At 58.7% G+C, this 23919-nt stretch overlaps 1 protein-coding gene and 1 long non-coding RNA gene across 6 annotated transcripts in view; one reads left to right on the forward strand and one right to left on the reverse strand.

Annotated features, from left to right (window-relative positions):
• Positions 1-23919, forward strand: part of RIPOR3 (RIPOR family member 3) — a 72934-nt gene that overhangs the window by 30884 nt on the left and 18131 nt on the right. For 2 of the 4 annotated variants that reach the window (XM_041733047.1, XM_041733048.1), the window contains 3 exons: positions 12574-12693; positions 20563-20709; positions 23562-23640. In XM_041733047.1, the coding sequence (XP_041588981.1) occupies positions 12584-12693; positions 20563-20709; positions 23562-23640 (336 nt within the window). In that variant the 5' untranslated portion in view covers positions 12574-12583. Of the gene's footprint in view, positions 1-8477; positions 8704-12573; positions 12694-16095; positions 16595-20562; positions 20710-23561; positions 23641-23919 lie in introns of those variants that run through there. The other 2 variants (XM_041733049.1, XM_041733050.1) reach the window with 2 other exon arrangements.
• Positions 1454-9678, reverse strand: LOC121478167. 2 transcript variants are annotated; one of them, XR_005984426.1, is made up of 3 exons: positions 9526-9678; positions 3649-3833; positions 1454-2529 (listed from the first exon to the last, which is right to left on the reverse strand). It is a non-coding gene; the product is annotated as an uncharacterized LOC121478167 (long non-coding RNA). The 2 variants fall into 2 exon arrangements; XR_005984427.1 differs by lacking the exon at positions 9526-9678 and adding an exon at positions 8107-8205.

The raw sequence follows: 23919 nt of genomic DNA on the forward strand, positions 1-23919 counted from the left end.
TTATTTCAGGCCGTTAAGCCACACACATATCCTGCATGCCTGGGAATCCACTGGCTTCACTGTGAACATCCAGAACGGAGCCTCTGACTGCCTTCCGTGTGGGCATTTGTAGTGGCTGCTAGAGCAGGGCTGCAATACCTGGGGAGACCAGTAGGGGGTCTTCTTCCAAAAGGAAATGGATTTCAGGCTGAAGAGTCTGGAAATTCAAGGCATTAGGTTCTAGGAAATAAAGCTGTTCCTTGGGGAGGAAATCCACTCTCCGTACAATGTGAGTTAACCATCTGGCAGAGGATCACTCAGTCCTGAGGATGGGGCAAGAAAAGTTGTGAAAAACTGACTTTTCCTGCCTCGTCCCCCATGCCCCCCCTCCCCTCCCCCCAGGATGGCACAGGAGCTGGGGTCAGGGTGCCCGGGACAGCCTCCATCTCTGCAGTTGGCACCAGGAGGGAAAGGAAATGGCACATCATATGGTTGAAAGAAAAACCGAAACAGCAGCCTGGCTTGGTTTGTCTCTTGTAAACTGTTTACCTTGGGATGACCAGATGGCTCATCTCTGGGTGAACCCTTGACCGTTTCCGGTGCTGTAAACAGCCTCCATCAGCAAACAATCCTCATCAACCGGCCCACGTGCCAAGGCGGGAGTCCCAGGGCCTGCTGGCAGGGGACCTCGGGCGTTCCAGGAGGCTGACCCGGCACCACTGGGCCACCGATCCTCATCCAGACACGGGGGCCACCCTGGGCAACCCTGGGTTGTGGAAAGGAAGGCTCTTGAGCACCTGCAGTGGGTGGGCTTGAAATATTAATACCCACTGGGCTCCCCAGTTACAGCCCTAGCCCGTCGCCGGCCCAGGGTCCTCCAGTCAAGTCCCTGCTCAGCCTGTTGCCTCACCTCTCACTACTCAAGTGCTCAAAATATGTCTGAATGCCTGTATTTCCCTCCCGCCCGCCCCCTACCCACTCCCATCCCGGCTGTGTGAGTGTGGAAAAACCACTTGCCCTCTCTGAGTCACAGCACTTCAGCTGTAAACAGGGTGAGGGGCTGACCCCCTCTTCCTGCCTGCCTTACAGGCTGGGTGCAAATGGGTGGAAATAGGATGGATAGTGTGAAGACTCTGGGAGTCCGCCCCTGCCCCATCCCACCCACCCCCTGCCCTCACTAGGACAAGACCCAGTTGTGATTAATTTTTTCAGGTCGGAAAGGGGCACAAGAGGAGCTCTTGCCTTTCTAGGCAGTGGATAGGGAGCTCTTGACCATCCCGGTCTGGGTTCCCTCCTGAGACACCCCTAGATAGGGCCTCTCTGCAGGCGGGTGCTTCTTCAGAGCCTTCCGGGGACAGTTCCAGGGGGTGAGATTTTAGTTCTAGGGGCGTCCAGAAGCTGCAAGCCTGGGGAGGGGTGTCGGAATCCTGTTGGATGCTTTTAAAAGCTCATTCTGGTCTTCATATTGGGGCAGAGGACCAGGTGGAGGCAGAGAGGCCAGTGAAGACCAGAGAGGTGATGGGGGCTTGACCCTGGGGCAGGGGATGCAAAGGAGGGGACAGATTCAGGGTGTTTCTGAGCAGCAGAGCAGACAGTGAAATCTCTTGGCCGAGGCCCCCTACAGAAGAGGGAGATACTTTTGGGGACTTTACAGCCTGGACGGGAAGATGAAATTCTCACCCAGGGAGCTGGACTTCACTGGTCAGAGCAGAAACTTAATCTTAGAGGTGGCGAAAGCAGGTTCCAAACTCTTAAAACATAGGACAATTTTGGCAGATCTGGTCACGTAAATACTTGAAGCTCCTGTTACACACACATGCACACATCATTTAGGACAATTTATAAGGTGACTGAGGGGCTGGGACTAAACTAGAAGTCACTGAGAAAAAGCTAGGTAGTTAGGACAAAAGAATATGAACTGGTTAGTCCCAGAAGAGGAGCTTCTAAAGATAATGAACCTACAGAAATACTGTCGAGCTCATGAGGACCCAGGGAACGGAGGGCGAACAAGCCCACTTGCCCACACCCCATAGAACAGCACGGAGTGAGGTGGGCGGAGGAAGGGATCCAACCCTCCCAGAAGAGGTGAATCTAAGCAAGCGCTCAGTGGGAGGCCAGGGGCAGGGGTGGCTGGAAGGCTCAGTGACATCAGCAGATTCCAGAAACCTGGCAGCGAAGGCCTGCGGTGAAGAGGCTGACCTGGAAGCCAGGCTGCCTGGGTTTGAACTTCTCGATCCTAAGGCCAGAACAGGACAAAGTGCAACATTTTGGTGAGGGTCAAGAGTGTATTCAGGCCAAGCTAGGCTGGCACAGGGAGAGGGGAGGTTGAATGGGGGCGGGGTGGGGGGGGGGAAGGCCAGATAGGTTTGCTCAATCAGAATAGGAAAGGTGTGGGTGGGGAAGGAGCTGAGAGGGACTCTGGGTGAGAGGTGGCACGGATTGTTCTGGAGGCAGACAGATTCAAGGGAGCACCAGCAGAGGGCAAAGGGCAGGGCCCCTGCTGACTTTCTTGAGCTCCCAGCACCTTGGCCTTTGCAGGACTCTTCCTCCCTAAGAAATAATTAAATAGTGTACGTTACGGCTGAATTGGTATAAGGATGGATAAATTATATAATAAAATACATGCTATTGATATATAAATAATAACACATACACAATATCATATAATAAAGCATTCTGTTTAACCTAAAAGTTCATTTCTTATCTCCTGATTTTAAAAGTAATCCAACCGTTTGTGTGGGGCCCGTGCCCAAGCCCCCGTGCCCAAGCCCCCGTGCCCTGTGCCGACAGCCTCTTCCGGAGGCAGCAGTGGAGAGTGACATTCTTGCTCAGGGCCCTGGCGGGTTAGGCCTAGGGGAGGCTGCTCTCCTGTCAGGCTGTGTGGGTGAGCCGGGCGGACGCTCTGTGTCCCTGATTATGGAGAATTCGGGTAGTTCCCTCAGTGGGGAGAGGATGGTCCAGGGGGTGGCCCTCGGGTTTGAATTCGAATCCTGCCTCTGTTGAGTGGCCCCAAACCAGTGCGTGTTCACCCAATGGTCAGGCTCTTTTGGTTAAAACGAGTAGGTTGGCTTTGGGTCTCTCTTCGCTGCCGATGGGGGTGGCAAAGAAGGCGGGTGTCACGCAGAGCTCTGACGGTGCAGCAAACACCCCAAGGAGACCAGCAAGCTCTTCTCCAAACGCAAGCTGCTGCTCACCTTCCTGGTGTGAGTGTGCAGGTGCACGCATGTGGGGGGAGGGTGGTAGAGGCCCAATGGGGGCTGAGGGCTCAGGGCTCCTTCTGACCATATCGGGCTGCTGCCCACCCCCCCCCCCCAGATTCCCACACCCTACTCATGTGGGCGTGGAAAGGCTTAAATTTTTGTAGCCAGGGGAATACGGTGCCTTCACACCATCACCCACAGCCGTGAGAATGACCTCTAACACCCACACTGCTCACTCGCCAGTGCTCGAGAGCAGAGCCGAAGCGCTGCCTCTAACCCGGTGGTTCCCACTGGGGGGGTTTCCACCTCCCGGGGAACAACACGTGACAGTGTCTGCAGACATGCTCGGTTGTCACCACTGGACAGGGCAGTGCTCCTGGTATCTGGTGGCGAGACGTACACAGGACAACCCCCGTGGCAAAGAATGATGTGGCCCCAAGTGTCAATGGAGCCTGAGACCCTCGCATACCCATTCCGGAGTGAGGGCTTCTGGTTAGGGTCCCACATGTGTTGCTTTGTCACCCCTAGGACGTGGATGCAATGTCCCCCACCTGGGGGGGGGGACACACGTGTTTGAAGGTGAATCATTGATGATGTGAAGCTGCCACGTGCTGGTTCCGACCACTTCGACTCTCCAAGCCTCAGTTTCCCAGCCTGTAAAACAGGGGTGGCAACAGCACCCGCCTCAGAGGGGTGTTGTGGGGAGATGCTGCGTGTCCAGCTCTCAGCCCAGTGTCCAGGATACAGTAAGGGGGTGCCGCTCAGCGGGCCCAGAGTGCAGTCTGAGGCCAGACTTCCCGGGTACCAGGAATGAAAGGAGTTAATTCTCAGAACAGGACCTTGGTTCTCACCAGCGATATTGCTGCTTTCGAGTTTTTGACATCACACAGAGGCGCTTGGCCAAGAACAGTGAGCACTGCTTGGCCTCACCCTGACCTGCCAATAAGGTCAGTGCCAGGAGGGGTCTGTCTCCAGCACCCCTCCATCTCCGGCCCTCCCGGCCAGCCTCTTTCTTTCTTTTTCTTTTTCTTTTTCTTTTTCTTTTTCTTTTTCTTTTTTTTTCTCTTTCTTTCTTTCTTTTTCTTTCTTTCTTTCTTTTTTAAAGATTTTATTTATGAGAGACACACAGAGAGAGAGGCAGAGACACACACAGGCAGAGGGGGAAGCAGGCTCCACACGGGGAGCCTGACATGGGACCCGATCTCGGGTCCCTAGAATCAGGCCCTGGGCCAAAGGCAGGTGCCAAACCGCTGAGCCACCTGGGTGTCCCCCGGCCAGCCTCTTTCTATAGCTGCCCTACGGCCACTGACCAGTGTGGAGGCAGCATTGGAGAGGGGATTCAGCTGCCCCTCCTGTGCTCCCAGAGGGTCAGCTTTTGTCATCCCCTCTCTGTCATCTTGCATTCAGGCTCTTTCCCAGCCATGTGCCTCTAGCTCCACGCACACCCCCACCCCCACCGAGGCCCCAGGAAGCTCCTTCACCCCCTAAAGTTGCTGTCTTTTCCAGGTGACCCCGGCCTACCTGGTGACAGGAGCATGGGATGGGAGCATGTACGTGGTGATGTGAGCAGTGAGGGGGCCATTTAAATCAAAACACCCTCTGGATATTTCACAGAAATTCATGAGTCATCTCTACCTCGTAAAAGCCCAGTGGAGTTAGCTGGGAGTGGAGATAATATTTGTGGGCCTTTTAAACAGAGTTTGTTTTTCTTTCCTTTTTCTATCTTTTTTTTTTTTTTTTTAAGAGGAAAGTTTCTCCTATGACCCCAGGCTCATCCTGAAAAGCAACATTCTCTAGGTCAGAGGATAAGCAGTCAGCCCTGCAGCTTCATTACTATGCGACCAAGGACAGAGTAACCACGCTTTCGGTTTTCTTTAAAGTAACATTTTTTCCCCTAATTATGAGGGCATGCATGTCCACTGTGGAACATGGGTAAGGTATCGTTTCAAAAAGAAAACCGAGACCGTGTTGTGTATCGTTTACATCTTGGCTCTTGGCTCAGCGTCTTACGTTGAACATCTTCTATTTTCTCAAGCCATTATTCCTCAAAATCATACTCCCAATTCTTTCTTTCTTTTTTTTCTTTTAAGATTTAACTTATTGATTCATGAGAGACACAGAGAGGGAGGCAGAGACATAGGCAGAGGGAGAAGTAGGCTCCCTGCAGGAGCCCGACACAGGACTCGATCCCAGGACTCTAGTATCACACCCTGAGCTGAAGGCAGGTGCTGAGCCACCCATGCGTCCCCATATTCCCAATTCTTACGGCCACATACAATTCGTCCGAGTGGCTGAGGCATCTGGGCTACTGAACCTTTCCCTCGCACTTGCCCGTCTGTGGCCTCACCTGGGGCTTTCATTTGTGAGATGGTCACAGGTACGCTGTGAAGCAGCCCCAGGAGGCGGCCTCCCTGTCCACCCAGGACCAGGTGACTGGTCCCTTTGAGCCTCTGGGCTGGAGCTGGAGCCCGGCTGCCCTGGGCAGGAAGCTCATGGGGGTGCTGCGGACTGTGTGATAAACTGAGGGAAGGGATCCTCTTGGATTCTGGGTCCTGACTCCCATGCCTGGTCCTGAGCCATCAGAAAGTTTCCACTTGGGACACCTGGGTGGCTCAGTGGTTGAGCATCTGCCTTTGGCTCAGGTCATGATCCTGGGGTCCTGGGATCGAGTCCTCCATTGGGCTCCCTGCAGGGAGCCTGCTTCTCCCTCTGCCTGTGTCTCTGCCTCTCTCTCTCTGTCTCTCATGAATAAATAAAATATTTTTTTATTTTTTTATTTTTTTATTTAAAGGGGAGTTTTCATTTGCCTTGCAGCCCTGGGACAATGAGCTCTGGGGGGATAGTTAGGGCGCCCCAAGGAGTTGCTGCTGCTTCTTTTACACAAGAAACCAGTGCTGTCTGCACATCGGGCTCTCCACAGGGCCATCAGCAGAGACACGCCTGCGTTCCCCGTCCCCCCACCCCTGCTCCTGGTCCCGCTTCCACGCAGGGACCCAGAAATGTGAGCTGCCAAGAAGCTGGGCTCCTATCTGCTCTACTTAAACCGAGTGTCCTGCAAATCCATTACTCTTCATGTAAATACACTATTATTTAAAAAAAACAAAACAGTATATCATACAGAAGTCAGCTTGCTCTAAATAGAAGGTTACCTCAAAAGAAATTCACCAAAACACCTGATTAAATCTGAGCCTCTCCCTTGGCCTGCCCATCACCCTGTGCCTGCAGGCCAGCTCCGTGCTCTGCTCAACAGGGGGGTGACCAGTGGCAGATTGCTGGGGAGGACAGGATAGGAAGAGGGAGGACTATGGCAAGCGAGTGATGCCCCATATTCCTCCCTCGGCTCCAAGTAGCCTGCGCTGGGGGAGCCTGAGTTCTAGCCCAGCCCCCCCACTTGACGGACAGGGAGACAGAGGCTCAGAGGGAGGGAACTGATTCATGATCACATGTAGACACCCCCCATGCACCCCCCCTCCCGGCCCTGGGCATGTTTTCCTGGCCCAGGAGACATGAGCAGGGAGAGAGGCCTCTGAAAGCACCCAGCAGGAGCAGGGCCCACTGGGCTCAGCAGAAGGAAGGGAGCCCAAGCTGGCGGGTATCAGGGCTAACACGGCCTCTGGCCTCTGTGGGTTGGCTGTGGGCCTTTCCCTCTCAGGGACTATCAAATGCCTGGGTCTTGTCTGTGGGGGAAGCAAAGGGTGAGTGGGTCTGGGGTCGACTGCAGAGGGCAGAGACCGGGCAGGCCGGTAGGGGCCATATGAGGTGTCCGAGCCTCCCCAAGGGTGGTGCTGTGTGCTGGCCCAGGAGACACGGACCTTGGGCCCAAGGGGCAGAGGCCTCCCCCGTGGGACTGCTCCCAGCCCCTGGATGGAGGTGCCACGTTCAGAGGCCTGGCCTGCGGTAGACACTCGGTCATTGTCTCCTCAGGTGCAGCGGCGTTGTCCAGCCAGATGTGCAGGGCAAACTGAGTAAGCGAATCAACTCCCCACCCAGGGGGTGCTGGAGGCCTGTGTCTCCCTGGATGCAGCTTAAGCCCCTACCCATGAAGTAGGGTCCCCACCTAGCCCCTCAGGGACCCTCGATGCTCCAGCCACATACACCGAACTAAGTTCATCAAATGGATCCTATCTCTTGCCTCTGAGCCTTCATACACGCTGTTCCTACCACCTGGCACACTCTTCCATCCCACCTCTCTCTGCCAATTCCTTCTCCTCTAGACTTCAACGTACCGCTTTCCCAGGGGGTCTCCCCAGTCACTCCCCCTTGGCTGGGGTTGGGTTCCTTGTCAGCTCCCCATCATGGTCCAGCCTCATTACCTCATGTCCTCATCCCTGTCTCCCCCTGGACTAGTTCACAGCCACATGCCCGGTGCCTGCATTCAGTAGGCACTCAACACATGTGCGTTGAAGGAACAGATCAAGTGAAGGAATCCGGGACACAGTTCTGAAGAGACGTCCTTCAATTGTCCATTTACTCAGGCAGTGACTTCTGAACCAGTACTTACGGCGGGGGGGAGCCCTACTTGGTGAGTTCCTAGACACACAGCTGTGAGCAGGACCCAGAGGTCCCCACCCCGTGGAGCTGGGACTCACAGGAGGGCCACGAAGCTACCAAGCAGACCAAAAGGAAAATTTGGGATGGTGACAGGTTGTCTGAAGCACTTGAAACAGGGTGAGGAGTGAGGCCGCCGTAGCCAGGGGCACCAGGGAGGGCTTCTCTGAGGAGGTGACCTTTCTGCTGGGACCTAAAGGCTGAGAGGGAGCCTCATGGGAGGTGTGCGGGAAGAGCATGCCAAGGAGGGAGAGGGCACGGCCAGGGTGGCTGGGGACCGAGCTGGCAGGGGGAGGAGTGTGGATTCCTCTGGCCCTTCCATGCTCCTCTGGGCACCCGGGCACGTCAGGTGGCCACCCTGGGCCCTGGGCATGCTCACCGGTGAAATGAGGGAGTCGGCCTCCCATCTGGCGCAGACAGACTGGTCCCCAGACTGGTTCCCTCCTCCGGTCGTCCGTCCCTCTTAGGTATAAACTCAACATTCCTCATCCTGGGCTATTTTGCCATTTCCTTTCGTGCTAAACCAAAGGGTCTATTTTGGAAACTCCTATAAGCAAACTAAGCCCTGCCTGGCATCTGAGCGGATATAAAAGAGCCCTAAGTGAGGGACTCAGGCATAAAAGCCACCCAGCCCTGAGAGCCCACGCTGTTAAATTTAGAAGCATCACCTCCAAATGAGGTGAAATTGTAGGTTCCCTGGGCCGGCGGGCGGCTCTGGGCAGCAGTGAGCTGGACAGATTTAGCGAGTGGGCTCAGGCTCCTCCAGGCCCGCCGCCTCGGGGTGGAGGCCCAGGACGCTGGCCGGGGTTCCGGGGTTCGGGGAGCAGCTGGCCGTGTGAGAAGCGCCTCCAGCTGTCCTGCCCCGCTGCGCTCCCCAGCTGTGTCCAGGCCATCGGTCTAAGGAGCGGGCCCAGGCGCCGGCCCGAGAGAGGCAGCGAGGGACGCGGGGAAGAGGCAGTCCCGTCTGCCGTCAAAGGTTTGGCACCTGCACGACTTCCGTGCCTCTCTCCTCTGCCCAGGGCCCAGCGAGGTCTCCGGATTGTCTCTCATGCCCTGAGCGGGCCGGTTGCCCAGAGCTTCCCTGAGCCTCTGAGTGTCCCTCCCCGGGGACTTCTCTGACCTGCCCACCGTCTAGCGGCTAAAGGGTTAAGGCCAGCCACGGCGTGGGGAGGGGGAGGAGCGGGGTCTGTTGTGAGTGGTCAGGGCGCCTGTGTGTCAATGATTAAACATTAGGGACATCAGCCTTAGTCGGAGGTGACCAGCACTCGTGGGGGCTTGTCAGGAGCTACCCACCAAAGGTTCCTGCGATTCCAGGGGTCTCAGCCTGGCCACCCACCCGCAGTCCACCAGAAGGGAAATGCTTTTGCAGCCAGAAACCCAGCTGGGCGAGATTGCAGCTGGCCACCTGGGCAAACACCAGGATTAGCCCTGGGGGGAGGGCTGCTGGCCCCACTTGGGGGGCAGCTGAGCTGACTAGGAGCTGATGCTGGTCCCAAGAGGCCCACAGGGACTTGGGTTCCCACAACCTGAAGCCTGCAGGAGATGGGGCTTGATTTTTCTTGGCCACCCCCGATGCTATGTTTGTAGCTTGCAGGTCCCTTTCATGACCTGCTTCCATTCTGGGGCCCCCTTGTCTGCCCTTCAGCCCAACCCATGGGTCCGGCTCATGCATAGGAGCATGTCTGCTGCACAGCCCCCCCCCCGGGGATGGGGGAGCAGGGGCAACCTAGCACGAAGTGGCCAGGCTTTTACGGCCTGTCCCGCCCAGGTCCAGATCCCAGCTCTGGCATCTCCTTACCTATGTGACTTTGGCCGAGTCCTTTCCTCTCCGTTCTGAGCCTCAATTTCTTTATCTGCAGATGGGGGATATTAAGAGTACTTACTTCATATAATCTGGGGGGAAGTAAATGAGATTTTAAGCCCTTTGAGCAGGCGGCAGGAGGACCACTGGCTGCCAGGGGTCAGAGGTAGTGTTGGCCACCTAGGGGTCGCTTAGTAAGAGCTATTGTAAGTACCGTTGCATGAGAACAGAGCCATGCTCATCACTTACATGGTGCCTGTGGCTGCTTTTGCTCTAAAACAAGAGAGTTAAATGTGCTCTTCTGTGACAAAGAGTCTATGGCCTGCAAAGCCAAAAACTTTAGTATCTGGTCCTTTACAGAAAATGTTTGTCAGCCCCCGCCTTGGAGTCTAGCACTTAGTGGAAATTCTTATCCTTATCCTTATTTTTCCACTTATCTGGCACCATGGGCTGCACGGCCTGGTACAGTGGGGGCAGCAGCCCAGCCTGTCAGGCCTTGTTCTCTGGACCCGTAAGGATGGGCCGTGAATCTTCCCAGCACCAGGGAACACTCCAGCCCCGCCTGCAAGTCGCTCTCCATCTAGTGGGGGAGACTGAGAAGTCAGCATTCACAGTCCACTGTAACTGGGGGGAGCGGGGTGGGGGTGGTTACGGGAAGGGCGTTCCAGCCCCCCAGGTCCTCAGCCTCCAGCTCCCAGCTCCCAGCTCGGGGCCAGAGTACTGGTCCCAACCAGTGACCTTGCAGATCTGCCTCCCTGCCCACCCCTACCCTGGTCAGTTCCCCTGCCCAGCTCGGCTGGGGGCCTTCAGGAGTCTGAGAAGGTTCCCAGTGCCACCCTGAGCAGGTACCGACAGTGGTGGGGCAATGCTGTGCTGATAAATGTTTAACAACCTGCAGAGAAAAACAAAAACAACAAAACCCCAAACCCAAGCTTGCAGCATTTGCCAACATCCAGGGTGCGAATATTCCTACTGTGACTGATTTCAAGCTACCGAAATTTCAGAAAACATAACAACAGACGCTTGTGCGCTGGTCCGGGCTGGCAGCAGCCCAGCTCAGGTGGGGACAGTGGGGACCTCCTCGTGGGGCTGGGGCCTCGCCTAGAGCGGGGACGCCTGACCGTGCGTAGGAAGAAGCGCTGGCGTCGGCAATCCATCGCACTCCACTTCCGTACATGTCTCTGTTGTTTCCAAGCCAGTCCTGTCCCCTCAGTTCCTCCTCTGTCAGGGCAGGTCAGCGATAGCTCCTCTGCCTCAGCCGGTGTGTAGATTTAATAAGATACGTTCCACAAGGCATTTTGAGCACACGGCTGGGTGCATAAGGAGCCCTCATAATGCTCCCAGCAGGGCTGGTGTTCGTGGACCCTGGTGCTGGGGCTTGCCACACAGTGGGTGCTCAGCAAATGCTCACCGGAGCCCCACCCCCTGCACCCTTCTGTCCAGGGCTGAAGCCTCCATCAGCCAATTGCACAGAGACAACCAACTCTTTCCGAGTGTCCCCCTTGCATTATGTGTCCTCAGCACCTTGTCTCCTTGGTCCTTTTCTGACTTTCCATTTTGCAAATGTGACCACTGAGGCCCAGAGCCGGTGAGGGGCACCACTGGGATTTTGAACCTGTAGCACATGTGGGGTGGGTGGGGGGTGAATGGGGGAAAAAGAAGGTTTGTGGGGGCCACACAGATCCACCAGGGGGGCTCAGGAGCCTATGGCAGGGGCTGGCCACATGCAAAATGCAGGATGGGACACTGGATAGACTGGCTCGAAAGAGATTGTTATTCCCGGGGTGGGGGCCAGGGAGGCCCCGGTGTGAGCAAAGGTGTAGACACTGGACTCAGCCAGCCAGAGAAGGGATGTTGGAATGCAGGGGCCTTACCCCACAGGGAGACGAGGGAGCTGGCGCAGTGGAGCTTTTGCAGGTGAGGCTTGGGCAGTGGGGTCCCTGGCATCCTTGCACTGCCTCCACCCCGGCTGAGGAGCAAGGAATGAAACTGTAGCTGCAGAGATTTAGGTTAGATACGGAGAATCTTCTGCTTGTTGGTGCTGGAAGACATTGGGCCATATTCCCAAGGGATATGGTGGCATTTTTCCAATCTAGAGGTGGTTTGGAAAAAAGAAAAGACGGTCAGGGTTCTAGGCTGGCCTCACTGCAGCCTGGGGCAGAGACCGGGCGATGGAGCCGGGGATTCTGGAGCCCTGGGATGCCAGCAGCCTGGCCTCATGTGGGTTGGGCTTTGTCAGCCCCCGCTCAAAACCCTCTCATGGCTCCCAGTCACCCTGGCCCAACGGCAAGGCCAACCCTTTCCTGGGGTTACCGAGGCCTTCCCATGACCTGCACTCTGCGGGCCTCTCCAGCCCCGCCGGGGGTCACGCCCCCACCCACCACACTGCTTTCTGTTTCTGGATGACACCATATCCTCTGCACTCCCAGGCCTTTGCCTGTGCTGTTCCCTCTGCCTTTACCCTTCCCTCCCCTCCTCAGCCTTTTGTTCTCTGCACTTGGTCACCTCCTCCATGGCGAGGTCAGGTAGCCCCTGGGCTCCCCTGTCTCTTCACTAGAGACTTCCTACTGTAACCGGTAGCTCATCAGCCTCCCCGCCAGACTGGGAGCCCTGGAGGGACCTTGCCTGTCTTGCCCAGGGCGTGTCCCCAGCGTCGCATTTGGCACACAGCGCTCACTGAGGGTTTGTGGAGGGAGGGGAGGATTACCGGCTGAGAGGAGGTCAGCAGGTCTGGTTTCAGGAGGAGCTGACTCTCCCCTGCTGGAGGGCTCAGCATTGCTCCGGCATCAAGAACCTGAGCGCAGAGTAGAGACCTGGGTTCGAATCTTGCTCCTGCCACCAGCTCCCGGCAGGGTCCCTAACCTCAGTGAGCCTCAGTTTTCTCATCTGTCAGCTGGGGACAGGACAGTCGCCCCCTCTCTGCGGCTCTCGTGAGGCCTCTGGGGGCCTTGGTTGGGGGCGGGGGGGGGGGGGGCGTTGCAGGCCGCCGTCTGCGCTCACCAGGTGGCGGCATGAGGCTGACCCTCCCGTCCTCTCCCTGTCTAGGTGACTGGCCATGTCGGTGAGGCTGCGGTTCCTGTCCTCCGGGGACGCTGGAGCCGTGGGGGTCGTGGGCCGGAGCGCCTCCTTCGCAGGCTTCAGCAGCGCACAGAGCCGGAGGATCGCGTAAGTTCTGCCCCGGGGGAGGGGGCCGGCCGCTTGGCCCGGACCCCGAAGCTCGCTCTCATGCCGAGTCTCGGGCCCTGGCATGGCACGTGTGTGACACCTGGCACAGGGGGGAACCTGTAACTTCTTGGGGACCACTGGGATCATCTCAGTTGGTCCTGGAAGTCCGATCCGCCTGAGTGCATCAGGCCCACCGGCAGATCAGAAAGCAGGCGCAGAGAGGTGGAGCTGCTCAGCTGGGTCACACAGCAGGACTGGTTCAGAAGTGGAACCTGGTCACCCGGGGGTGGGGCTAGGATGGAATGTTTTTCCTGTTTGACACAACCGGGACGTGGGCCCACCTATCCCAGCTCCGTGACCTGGGCCAGTGACTTCACCCCTGAGTCTCGGTTTCCTCATCTGTGAAATGGGGATCATGAGTGTCCCTCCCCCACAGAGCGGTCATGAGAGTACAATGAGGTGACACACGGCAAGCAGCCGGCACGTGGTAGGTGCTGGGGGGAAGTTTTCAAAGGAGGAGGAGCAGCCTCTGCAGAGGTGGGCCTGGGGTCAGTGCGGGGCCTCTAGACACCAGTTCATGGCTGCTGCGAGTTTCCATTCCTGGGGGGCCACCGCCTGGTCCTGGGCTTCCTGCCAGGCACCGGGCAAGCCTGGGGGGTTGCTGCCCGCTGGCAGGCCTGGGGGCTGGGGTGGTCCCTCGGGCACCCTCAGGGGCCCACACATCTGCTGGTGTCAGTGAATGTAGGAGATAAGCAGGACTCCCAGCCCAGCAGGACCCCGCACCGTTGGTCAGCGAGTCAGTCAACAACCAAATCTCCTCCAGAGATTGGCATCCACCTAGAATACAATGCGGTCCCCTCTCGTGGCCTAACGAGCGGCCCCCTGGGATCTGGCTGGCCAGCCTCCTTTTGAAATCCTCTGCTTTTGCCACATTGACCTCTCTCCCCTCCAGGCCTCTTCCCTCTTCTCACTCCTGTTTTCCTGGCCAGTTGCTGCTTTACCGCCCTGGGCCCTCCTCTGGCTCTTCCCTGGGGTTTAATAGCTGCATGTTCAAGGCCCAGGGATGCCTGGCCCCTGAGGTCAGGCTCTCCCGGCTCGCCCACTCGGCTCCCGGTGGCTCAGTTCCAGTATGTGCCTGGGAGGAGTGGCATCTCAGGGCTGAAACCGTCAAGCGTCCCAGTTGGAAGCACCCTTAGGAATCCCTAATTCATCCCACAAATATTTATGGAGCATCTACTCTGCCCAGGCCCCACCCCAGGCTCTGGGGACAGACCCAGGCCCCACCCCTCCTGTCAGAGCAGCGAGCAAGAAGCCAACCGTAATCAAGATGGATTCAGCTGGCGGCAAGTGCTGTGAGGGAATTAAAACAGGGTGCTGGGGGAGGCGGCAGGGGTCTCAGAGGAGGCCCTCAGTGAGGCAGTGGCACGTTTGAGGCCAGAGAGAAGTTGCCTGTTTCCTGCAGGCAGCCAGTGGGGCTGAGGAAGTCTTCTAGGTGGAGGGGGCAGCCAGTGCAAAGGTCCTGAGGTGGGGATGAGGTTCGAGGCCCCAGGGGGAGTGACTCCCAGCCTCCAAGAGGAGAAAGTGTGGATGCCACTGTGAGGAAGGCATACAGTAGGCACTCCATAAGTGATGCTGAGAGGGGCTAAATAAGTAAACTGGCCAGGGAATGATGATGTTCCTCGATGCAACCACTTCCCAGCTGCCTCTGCTGGGCTTCATCAGAGCCCCCACCCCACGGGGTCTGTAATTGGGGCTGCTAAGGACAGTTGTGCGGGTCACCCAGCCAAGGGGACCATCCAGCCATGTAACCCTCCCGATCTGTGTGCCCTGGCATGGGTCCGGTCCACTCAGTGGGTGCCCTTCTCTAATTCACATGTGGTGATGTGGGGACTTTGTTCCCCTGGTCTGGCCAGGAAGGGCAGGGGAGCTGCATGAGTGTGCAATGTGTGTGCTCAAGGATCCCGGCTCAGGTGTAATGCTCTGCTGTTGCCATCTTGCAATTCTTAACATGTTTTGAAAAATGGGGTCCTGCATTTTCTTTTATGCTGGGTCTCGTGAATTCTGTGCCCGGTCCTGCCGACAGCTCTCCTCCTGCCAGGCCTTTGGGGGCCTCTGGACCTCCTGCATCCATGGGAACGTTCCCGCAGGCCCCAGCCAGGACCTCTGCCCAGATAGTGTCCCAAGGTGTGCCCCTGGCCTCCTGCTGCCCCAGGGATTCCTGGGTAGTGGGGGGGGGGAGGACAGAGGGGATCAGACCCTGTTCCACTAGGGCTCACTGGCCATCAGCAAGGACAAGGTCACGCCCTGCAAGGTCTGCATCCTGATCTGAGAAAGATGACTCTGATGGCTGGACCTCCCCTGGGGGCATCTTCTCCTGGGGGATCCCCTGCTCAGGGAATTCAGAAGAGCTCCCAGCCTGGGTGGGTTCTGAGGTCCCTGAGTGACCACCATCTGGCCCCGGTCGCTCCCGTCCCCTGGTCCACAGTGAGGAAGAAGCTACCCATGAGGACAGGGAAGCAGTACATCTATTTTTAACTTCCTGCCTCTGCCCGACTCCCAGGAGTCTGGACCCTGGGCCCTGTGGCTGGACGGCCTAGATCGGGTTTCAGAGCTCACCTTCTGGCCTTATTTCTCAGGTAATGCAACCAGGCTGAGGCACAGCCACATTGCCAAGGCCCTCAGTGGTGGGGGCTGGGCAGGCAAAAATAACCTCAGACAGGAGAGCAGGAGATGGAGGCTCACGGATCCCCCTTTGTCCTCAACCCCTTCCCCTGTCCTGGCACCTGAAACCCCTTTGCCTCTGGCTGTGGCTTTTCATTCCTTAATCAAAGAATCCACTTGGGGAAGTGATCTATCTGGTGGGGAAATTTTACACTAAGGTGTGAATGATTGCCACAATAAGGCCACATCTAACAGCCATATATAATAAGATGGGGAGATGAAGAGGGCCAGACCCTGATTTTGTCCTGATCTGCCCTGATTCATGGGCTTGGCTGCTCTTAACCCCTTCCTGCCACTCCTCAGCCTGGTCCACTTCCCCCCAGGCGGTCAGGAGGGACCGCCTGGCTGGGAAAATGCAGAGGTGAAAACAGAGCAGTAGCCTCTGATTTTCAAGGAGAGGAGACTGGAGAAAGAGGACATGGTGGCGGTGCTCACACTGCCCTGTGCCAGGGGAGCAGCCGGGGGCGCAGATCTGGGGCCACGGGCAGCCACCGAACCCGTTCCCTTGACCTTAGAGAGGGCGACGCCTTGGAGACACATGTAAGGACGGGCTAGCCCATGTGAGGCACCCGGAGCAAGCCTGACCTGCGCGCGGGCCCTGTGCGTGTTACTCACCCCCCAACCCCACCCATGCCGCCAGGCGCAGGAGGAAAGGGTGCAGCGGTGGGCAGTGGGTCCTCGTCTGAACCGTGTCCTGTAATGGCCCCGTGGCCACTCCCAGCCCCGCCCGCCTGCAGATCCTGCGCCCGCAGCAGCCACGCGCCGGGCCGACGACACCAGGCAGCGAGACTGTCCCGGGGGCCCCGGGGTGCATGTGCCCATCTGGAAGCTGGTCTGACATGCCAGAGGCTGTTTAATATTTACTGAGTCCTCCCAGAGCTGGTAAAACATCCGCCCCCGGAGGCCGCTCCCTCCCCTGGCAGTTGTGTCACTGGGCCGGACACGCAGCCTGATTTCGCCATCCCAAGGATGCACGCGTCGCCTTCCCGGGCCGCGCCAGTCTCCGAGCGGCCGCCACGCCCGCCCTGTTAGACCTCAGACCCGAGCACTGGACTCGGAGCCTCCCCGGGAGTCAGGCTCAGCGGCGGCAGCGACGCCAGGAGGTCTCCGGGTAGATGGAAGCGGAGCCCGGCCGAGGGCACCCACCCCCCGGGGACTATGGACCCCCGGGAGCTGGCAGGTGAGCAGGGCTCCTGCAGCCCCACCTGAGGGGCTTGCCCCGCCCCCCGACCTGCCTGAGAGCCGCCTCTCTGAGGGCTGCAGCCCTGCCAGCTTTGTGGGGGGGCCCTGTTCCAAGAGGTGGGTGATGTGGCCTCAGGCAGGTGAGGGAGGAGGGAGCGCAGCCCCGTGGAGGACTTGACAGACATGAATAACAGCAAGAGCACTAGGGGATGAGCACGGATGGACCAGGCTTTGTGCCCAGTGCTGGTCGGGGGGGGGGGGGCCTTCCCTGTCCACCCCCAGGCAAACGTATCATCCTGCGTCTATTCTTCCCCCCGGCACCGCGGGCTGGCTGGTATCTATTATTACCTTATTTAGCTCTGATGCATCCAGAGCACTTACCCCTTTGCCGGGCAACTCGCCCGCAGCAACACTTTCTCGGATCCCCATTTTATGGATGAGAAAACTGAGGCACGGGGGGGGGGGGGGGGGTCCTGGTCACACAGCTCTAAGTAGGGTTACTGCAGAGACCCTGGCATCTAGCTCCAGAGCCCGTGCTGGCTGCCCCGTGGCCTCCCCCAGCTGGCCTGGCGGCTCACAGGGACACGGGTCTGGTCTGTCTTGGTCACTGTTTTTCCTGTAGCCCCGAGATGGCGTTCGGCGTGCAGTTCGTGCTCAGCAGATATTTGTTGAATGAATGGCTGTCTCATGACAGCACCATGGGGTAGGCGCTCTTTTTTTTCTTTTTTTAAAGATTTTATTTATTTATTAGAGACACACACACACACACACAGAGAGAGAGAGAGAGAGAGAGAGAGAGAGAGACAGGCAGAGAGAGAAGCAGGCCCCGTGCGGGGAGCCGATGTGGGACTCGATCCCGGGTCTCCAGGATCACGCCCCCGGCTGAAGGCAGCACTGAACCGCTGAGCCACCGGGGCTGCCCGGTAGGTGCTCTTCTTACCCCCTTTTTACAAATCAAGAAACTGAGGCTCCAGTGGGTTAAGTACCTGTGACCTCCGGGGCTGGGACTGGAACCCGGGTGGCTGAGCAGGAGCTCGTGTCTCACGAGACCGTACAGGCTCCCGGCGGGGCGAGGCCCCCGCTCCTCCCAGGTCCTTCCTTGCCTCAGTATCCCCCGGGAGCCAGCTGTGTGTCCGAGCGCGCAGGCAGGCCTGACACCTCTATTTCCCGCGTGTTGGTTTGTGGTGTGGCCGCGCGGCCTGTGGCGGGAGCCCAGCTGGAGGGGTGGCCCCGACGGCTGCCCTCGGCTCCGCAGCAGGTGTGCGCATCCGAGTGCGGAACGTGCGGCGGCGTCTGGCTGGGCTGGGTCTGCGGCCTGGCCGCCTGCTGGGCCTCCGGGGGCGCCGGCAGCTTCTCCCAGCCCTGCCGAGGGAGCCGGAGCCGTGTCCTGCTTGCAGACTGCAATCCCCTCTCTTCCCCCGGACCCGAGCCTTCGAGGGTGGACCCCAGCCCCGCCGCTCCCCCCATGGGGCCTGACTCAGGGAAAACCCCGCTCTCTGAGCTTGGGAATGAGAATGAGTGAGTCCGGTATCCTTGATTTTAGGTCTCAAAACCAGAGCAAACCCTAAAGGGCTCCCCCGGAGAGGTGCATCCCTGGGGTGGATGGAGGAGGAGGATGTCCTCTGGGGTGGAGCTGAAAGAGTGAATCCCCTAAGACAGTGGTCCTCAAAGTGTGGTCCTCGGACCAGCGGGATTGGCAGCACCTTGGAACATGTTAGATTAGAAATGCAGATTCTCAGGCCTTCCCCCGGCCCTGGTGACCTGGAAGCTGTGGTGGGTGGGTGGGGGGGGGGCTCCGCAATCTGAGTCTAGGTCCTCCAGATGCTGCTGAGGACCCCGAGGGAGTCCTGCTCCCACATGGGTGCTGCACATCCTGGCTGGGAATCTGCCCACGTGTGGGTTTGGGTCCCAGCTCTGCCACCGGCACGACCTGGGGGCAAGTGACTTATCCGAGCCTCAGTTTCCCTACCTTGCAACAGGGTTAAAAATCGATATTTATATAAAACCATTAGTGGGTGCGGGAAGCAACAGACACTCTGAGAGCATCTTCTGTCCTTGCATCATCATTACGCTCCCTCGTTGTCATCCTCCAGGTCTTTGAAGCTCCCCCTCACCCCCTTCCCTCCACCCCCTCTCTCTCCCTCTCCCCTTCCCCCCACTCTCTCTCCCCCTCCTCTCCTTCTTTCCCCCTCACCCCCTTCCCCCTCACCCCCTCTCTCTGCCTCTCCCCTTCCCCTCCCCCACCTCTCTCTCCCCCTCCCCTCCTTCCTTCCCTCTCCCCCCTCTCTCCCTCTCCCCTTCCCCCTCCCCACCTTTCTCTCCTCCTCCCCTCCTTCCTCCCCTCCCCCCTTCCCCCTCACTCCCTTTCCTCTCTCCCCCTCCCCTTCCTCCTCCCCCACCTCTCTCTTCCCCTCCTCTCCTTCTTTCCCCCTCACCCCCTTCCCCCTCACCCCCTCTCTCTGCCTCTCCCCTTCCCCCCCACCTCTCTTCCCCTCCCCTCCTTCCTCCCCCTCCCCTCTTCCCCCTCACCCCATCTCTCTCCCTCTCCCCTTCCCCCCACCTCTCTCTCTCCTGCTCCTCCTGCCCCCTCCCCCGCACCTCTCTCTTTCCTCACCCCCCACCATTGTCCCACCCCCACCCCTGCTCCCCCTGGACCTCAGAGCAAGGCTGAAGCTGGCTCCTTAGCACACCTGAGAGGAAGTCGGGGAGGAAGTTGGGAAGAAAGGCTAGCAGCTCCTTTAAGAAACTGACCCAGATGTTGGTTTGAGTGTCATTTCCACTCTTGTTTCTTCTGTGGGAAGGTAGTCGTGAAGCCCCACCTGGTGCAGGGGCACCTGGGAAACCGTGTCTTTAGAGGGTGAGCCTCTAGTGGATGGACTGAATCACACCTGGGGGTCAGTGTGTCAGCCACCCTCGTCTCATGCCTAGTGGACAAGACATAGGATCATAGGACTCCAGAAGGGGCTCAGATGCCAGCGAAACCAGCCCTGTCCTGTAACGAGGGTACCATCCCCTGTACGGCTGTAGTCAACCCTGAAACACTGGTGTATCCCTCGAGGGCTGAGACACACAGCTGTCGCTGCCGGGAGACATCAGTTCTTAGGGTCCCTCAGTCCACACCCCCAACTCCAATAGGCTGAAGCAAAAAAAAGAGAACCAACTGGCTCATGTAACTGAAATTCCATGGGCAGGGCCAGCTTCAGGCATAGCTAGATCCAGGAACCCATCATGGTGTGGATTTGGTCTGCCTCCGTCCACTCCTCCCCGCATCGGTTCCTTGGGAGCGGCTGGCAGTTCCAGGTGTATGTTTCCCCAAAAGAGCGATGCCAGAAGAGAGATCCCTTTTCCTGCCCGTGAATGTGGAGCCAAACCCCAAACTGGCAGGATTGTGTCCCATGACTCTCCCTGAGCCCGGGGACGGAAGTATGTTGACTAACCCAGGCCTGGGACACACGTTTGCCTCAGAAGGCCTGTGTATGTGTGTGCAGGTGTGTGTGTGGTGATATGTCAGGCCACCTCCCTCCAACCCCACATGTAAAGAGCACGTCCTGCTACATGACCTTGGGGAGGTGCCCCAGAGGAAACCAAGGCGCTCTTCCCAGAGGGAGCGGCGTGGGTCCTGACCCCGAGATCGGGTCTCTGGGGCTGTTGGCCTGCACGAGCACACCGAGCAGGAAGCACTGGCATTTGGGCCGCTTCTGTGTATTTCTCACTGTGTTCGTTTCTCACGTCAGGCTCTTCTTCATCCGTTTTTAATCCTCAGATGCAAGCCCTCGTTTGGGCAGATGTGGAAACTGAGGCCCCAAGAGTCTTGGCAGCTTGCCCGAGACCGCGCGGCTTGGTGGCGACGGGGTGGGGCTCGGCCAGGCGTCCTGACAGCTGGGGCTTGGACCACCGGTCCCGAGGGGCCTGCCCCGGGGGGGCCTCTGTCCGGATCCCTGCTCTGACCCGCGTCCCCTCTCACAGAAAGTCCATCCATGGGAACTCCGCGAGGTCTCGAATGCCTGCCAAACCCTCCAGGACGTACGGCACGCTGCGGAAGGGCTCCGTCTGCCCGGCCCCCCAGCCGCAGCAAGTGAAGAAGATCTTCGAAGCTCTCAAGAGAGGCCTCAAGTAAGGACCCCGTTTGTCATCCTCAACACGTGCCTTCTCTGTCGCGCCTGCTCGTGCTCTCTGTCCTCCCCGAAGAGCTCCCGGCCCGTCCTTGGGGCAGGTCCTGTCGGCCACACACGGAGCTCGCTCCTGCTCATTCGCTTCACCAACACGCCTGTCCTGGGGGCGGGGGGACCCTGGGCCCATGGAGCTTGGCAGCAACGAGGGAGCAACACGATCGGTAATGGAACTTCCCCCAGCCTTGGGCGCGGTGAAGGAGGGTGACGGAGAGGCCATGCACGGACGGCCTATGACACGGGGTGGCCGGGGACACCATCGAGGAGACCGGACGGTCATGCTGGCCTCTGGAAGAGAAGCATCCTGGGCGGAGGGAACAGCACAGGCCAAGGCCCTGAGGCAGGAGCAGGGTGGGAGGCCAGCATGGGTGGATTTGAGAGCAGCAGAGCTAGGCTGGTTAGCCGGGCAGAGGCCGGAACAGGAAGCCTGTCACCCACTCCACACATTTCGGTTGAGGGCTGATGAAGTGCGAGATACGGGGTGCGGGAGTGGACACAGCACGGAAATCCCGACCCCCGTGGAGCTTCCTGATGGGAGACACACACACCATGAACAAAGTATAGAGCATGTCGGATGGTGGTGAATACGGGGCAGGAAAACAAATCAGGGTAAGAATCAAATCAGCGTGGGGCTGATTTTAAATAAGGGGTTCAAAGAAGTTCTCATGAAGGAGGTGACATTTGAGCAAAAACCCGAAGGGGTGAAGGAGTGAGCCCAGCAGACAATGGAAAGAGAACATTCTAGGCCACACATGCAAAGGCCCTGGGGCAGGAGCATGATGAGATCATTAGGGACAGAGTGAGCTGGCCGGCGCGGGAGCTGAGAGAGGGAAGGAGGGGTGAGGAGGTCTGAGGGGCAATGGGGACCAGATGATATGGGGCCTTGTGAGCACTGAGGCTTCACTCCAGCTGAGCTGGGAGCCCTGGAGGCTTCCACCTGGGGGAAGGACGTGATCTGGGTCTGGTTTTTGTAAGATCCTCCGGCTACACGTGGAGCATGGGCTGCAGTGGGGCTGAAGTGGGGAGGCCGGCGAGACGGTAACCGCAAGGGTCGCGGCGGGAGATGACAGCAGGGGACGGGATGGGTTTCAGGGTGCCGTTGAGGATTTACTGAGGGAGCGGTGGAGGTGAAGCGAGGGGAGCCCAGCCTCGTGGAGGTGACAGAGGGAGTCGGGGCGAGCCTGAGGCTCATGGAGGAGGTCGGGGCTGCCCCTCCGTGATGTCAAGCCCGGGTGCCCAGTTCAGGGGCTTCCCCTCTCCCAGCAGCCGCCCCATGTGCCCCGCCGCCCCTGCTGTGCTCAGGGCTCTCCCATGGCTCCCCATTACCCTCGGGAGGCCATTCGGGGTCCTTTCTCTGAACTTGAACCTTTCTAGACTCTTCCAGTCTCCACGCCCCGTCCTCGCTGGCTCCCCGAACGTGCCATCTTCCTTTACATGCCCGAGGCCCGGCTCTCGCAGGGCGGCTGCTGGGCAGTGGGGGCCTCCACGGCTGCCGCTCGCCCGTGTCCTCGTGCAGCGCACACTTCGGGAGTTGCACCTGGTCCCCCTCCTCCCGTGATCCTGCTCTCATTCCTCACTAATGACAGCGGCAGCTCCGGCTGGTTGGGGGCTTTGCACATGCTGCGTCCTCCTCGAATCCCTGGAGGATGCTGCCAAGGGCCTCCGGGTCTCCTTCGAGCCTCAAGAGGGGAAAATGAGTCCCAAAGAGGGGAAGCATGTCGTCTAGGGTCCCACGACCAGGAAGCAGGGAGTGGGGCTCCAGGGCTGACCTGCCCTCTGTCCCCCCACCTCACCCCGGGCTCAGGGTAAATGTCACATACCCCCTTGCCAGGTCCTGACTCCCAGCCCCCGGGGCATCCGTCACCTTCTGCCCAGGATTCGGGCCCCGCGCTGGTACCCAGTGGGCTGGGGCATGTGCCTGGAGCTTGTCTTCGAGGGGCTCGTCTCTTGGGGCGGGTTCTGGTGATTCCTCTAAGGATCACACATTTGGGACTTGTCTGGGCTCACTCAACAGCATCCCCTTCTTCCTGGGGATCCCAACCCCTAAGGCAGCGGTGGCCTGGCAGATGGTGGTGGAAGTGGGCCCGGACAGGGTGAGTCACCTTCCTGGGGTGGCCCAGTAAATCTACGCTGAGGCAGGGTGTGGCCTCACCCCAGCCCCCAAGTCCAGACCTCAGGTTTCACGTCTAAGGCTCTTGAGCTGGAAAAAAAAAAAAAAAAAAGGCTCTTGAGCTGGGAAGGAACCCAGCTTTCTCTGTGCTTCCCAGAATGGGTCTTCCAGCCCCTCTCAGTCCTTGGTCCTGCACATGCAGACGGCAGGACGGCCTGCCTTTGTCGGGGAGGGTGGCATGCTCTCGCTGACCTCCCCGGGGGCCGGAATGAAGACAGAGGCCTCCGGAGGCCACTGCCTGGTTTCAGAGGCTGGTTTCAGCCTCTTCCCTGCTGTGACTCGGGGCTGAGTTTCTTGCTTATTCTGAGGGCCAGTTTGCCCATCCTTAAAATGGGTATAATAACTGTAGACCTTGTTTGTGCGGCTTTTTGGGGGAATTGATGGAGTAATTTCCTGTTTTGCACAGCCCTGGGCACACGGGCCTCGGGGTGTGGGGTCTGGAGGCTGAGCGAGCTGGGGCCAGGCCGCTGGTGGGTGGGATGGCGCTGTCCCCCCACCGCTGAGCCAGCCGAGAATGGTTCATCCTGGCGGCTGTGGCTGCCTCCGCTCAGGAACACTGGTTGTCTGGTCGTTTCTGTTCCTCTTCATGTTCCTTGGCAAACTCCTCTCGCTCGTTCTCTTCCTAGGGAGTATCTGTGCATCCAGCAGGCCGAGCTGGATTACCTGTCAGGTCGCCACAAGGACACCCGCAGGAATTCGAGGCTGGTGAGACCTCTCCCTGCCCCTCTCCCCCTGGAGCAGCCTCGGTGGGTGAAGGATGGGCTCTCCCTCACCCCCTGCCTGCAGCGCGGGTGTCCATCAGTCTCGGAGCTCAGAGGCCTCAGGAATGCACTGTCTTGATCTTGTGATGAGCTCTCCTCACTTGGCCCCTGAGGGATTTAACCTCACAGGCTGTTAGGATCCACCCCCCCCCCCCCCCCCAATCCCCGCCCAACCAGGGTCCGGTCCAGCAGTTCACAGTCTCCATTCTCTGGCTCTAGAAGT

This window comes from Vulpes lagopus, chromosome 18, assembly GCF_018345385.1.
Source record: "Vulpes lagopus strain Blue_001 chromosome 18, ASM1834538v1, whole genome shotgun sequence".
NCBI lineage: Eukaryota > Metazoa > Chordata > Mammalia > Carnivora > Canidae > Vulpes > Vulpes lagopus.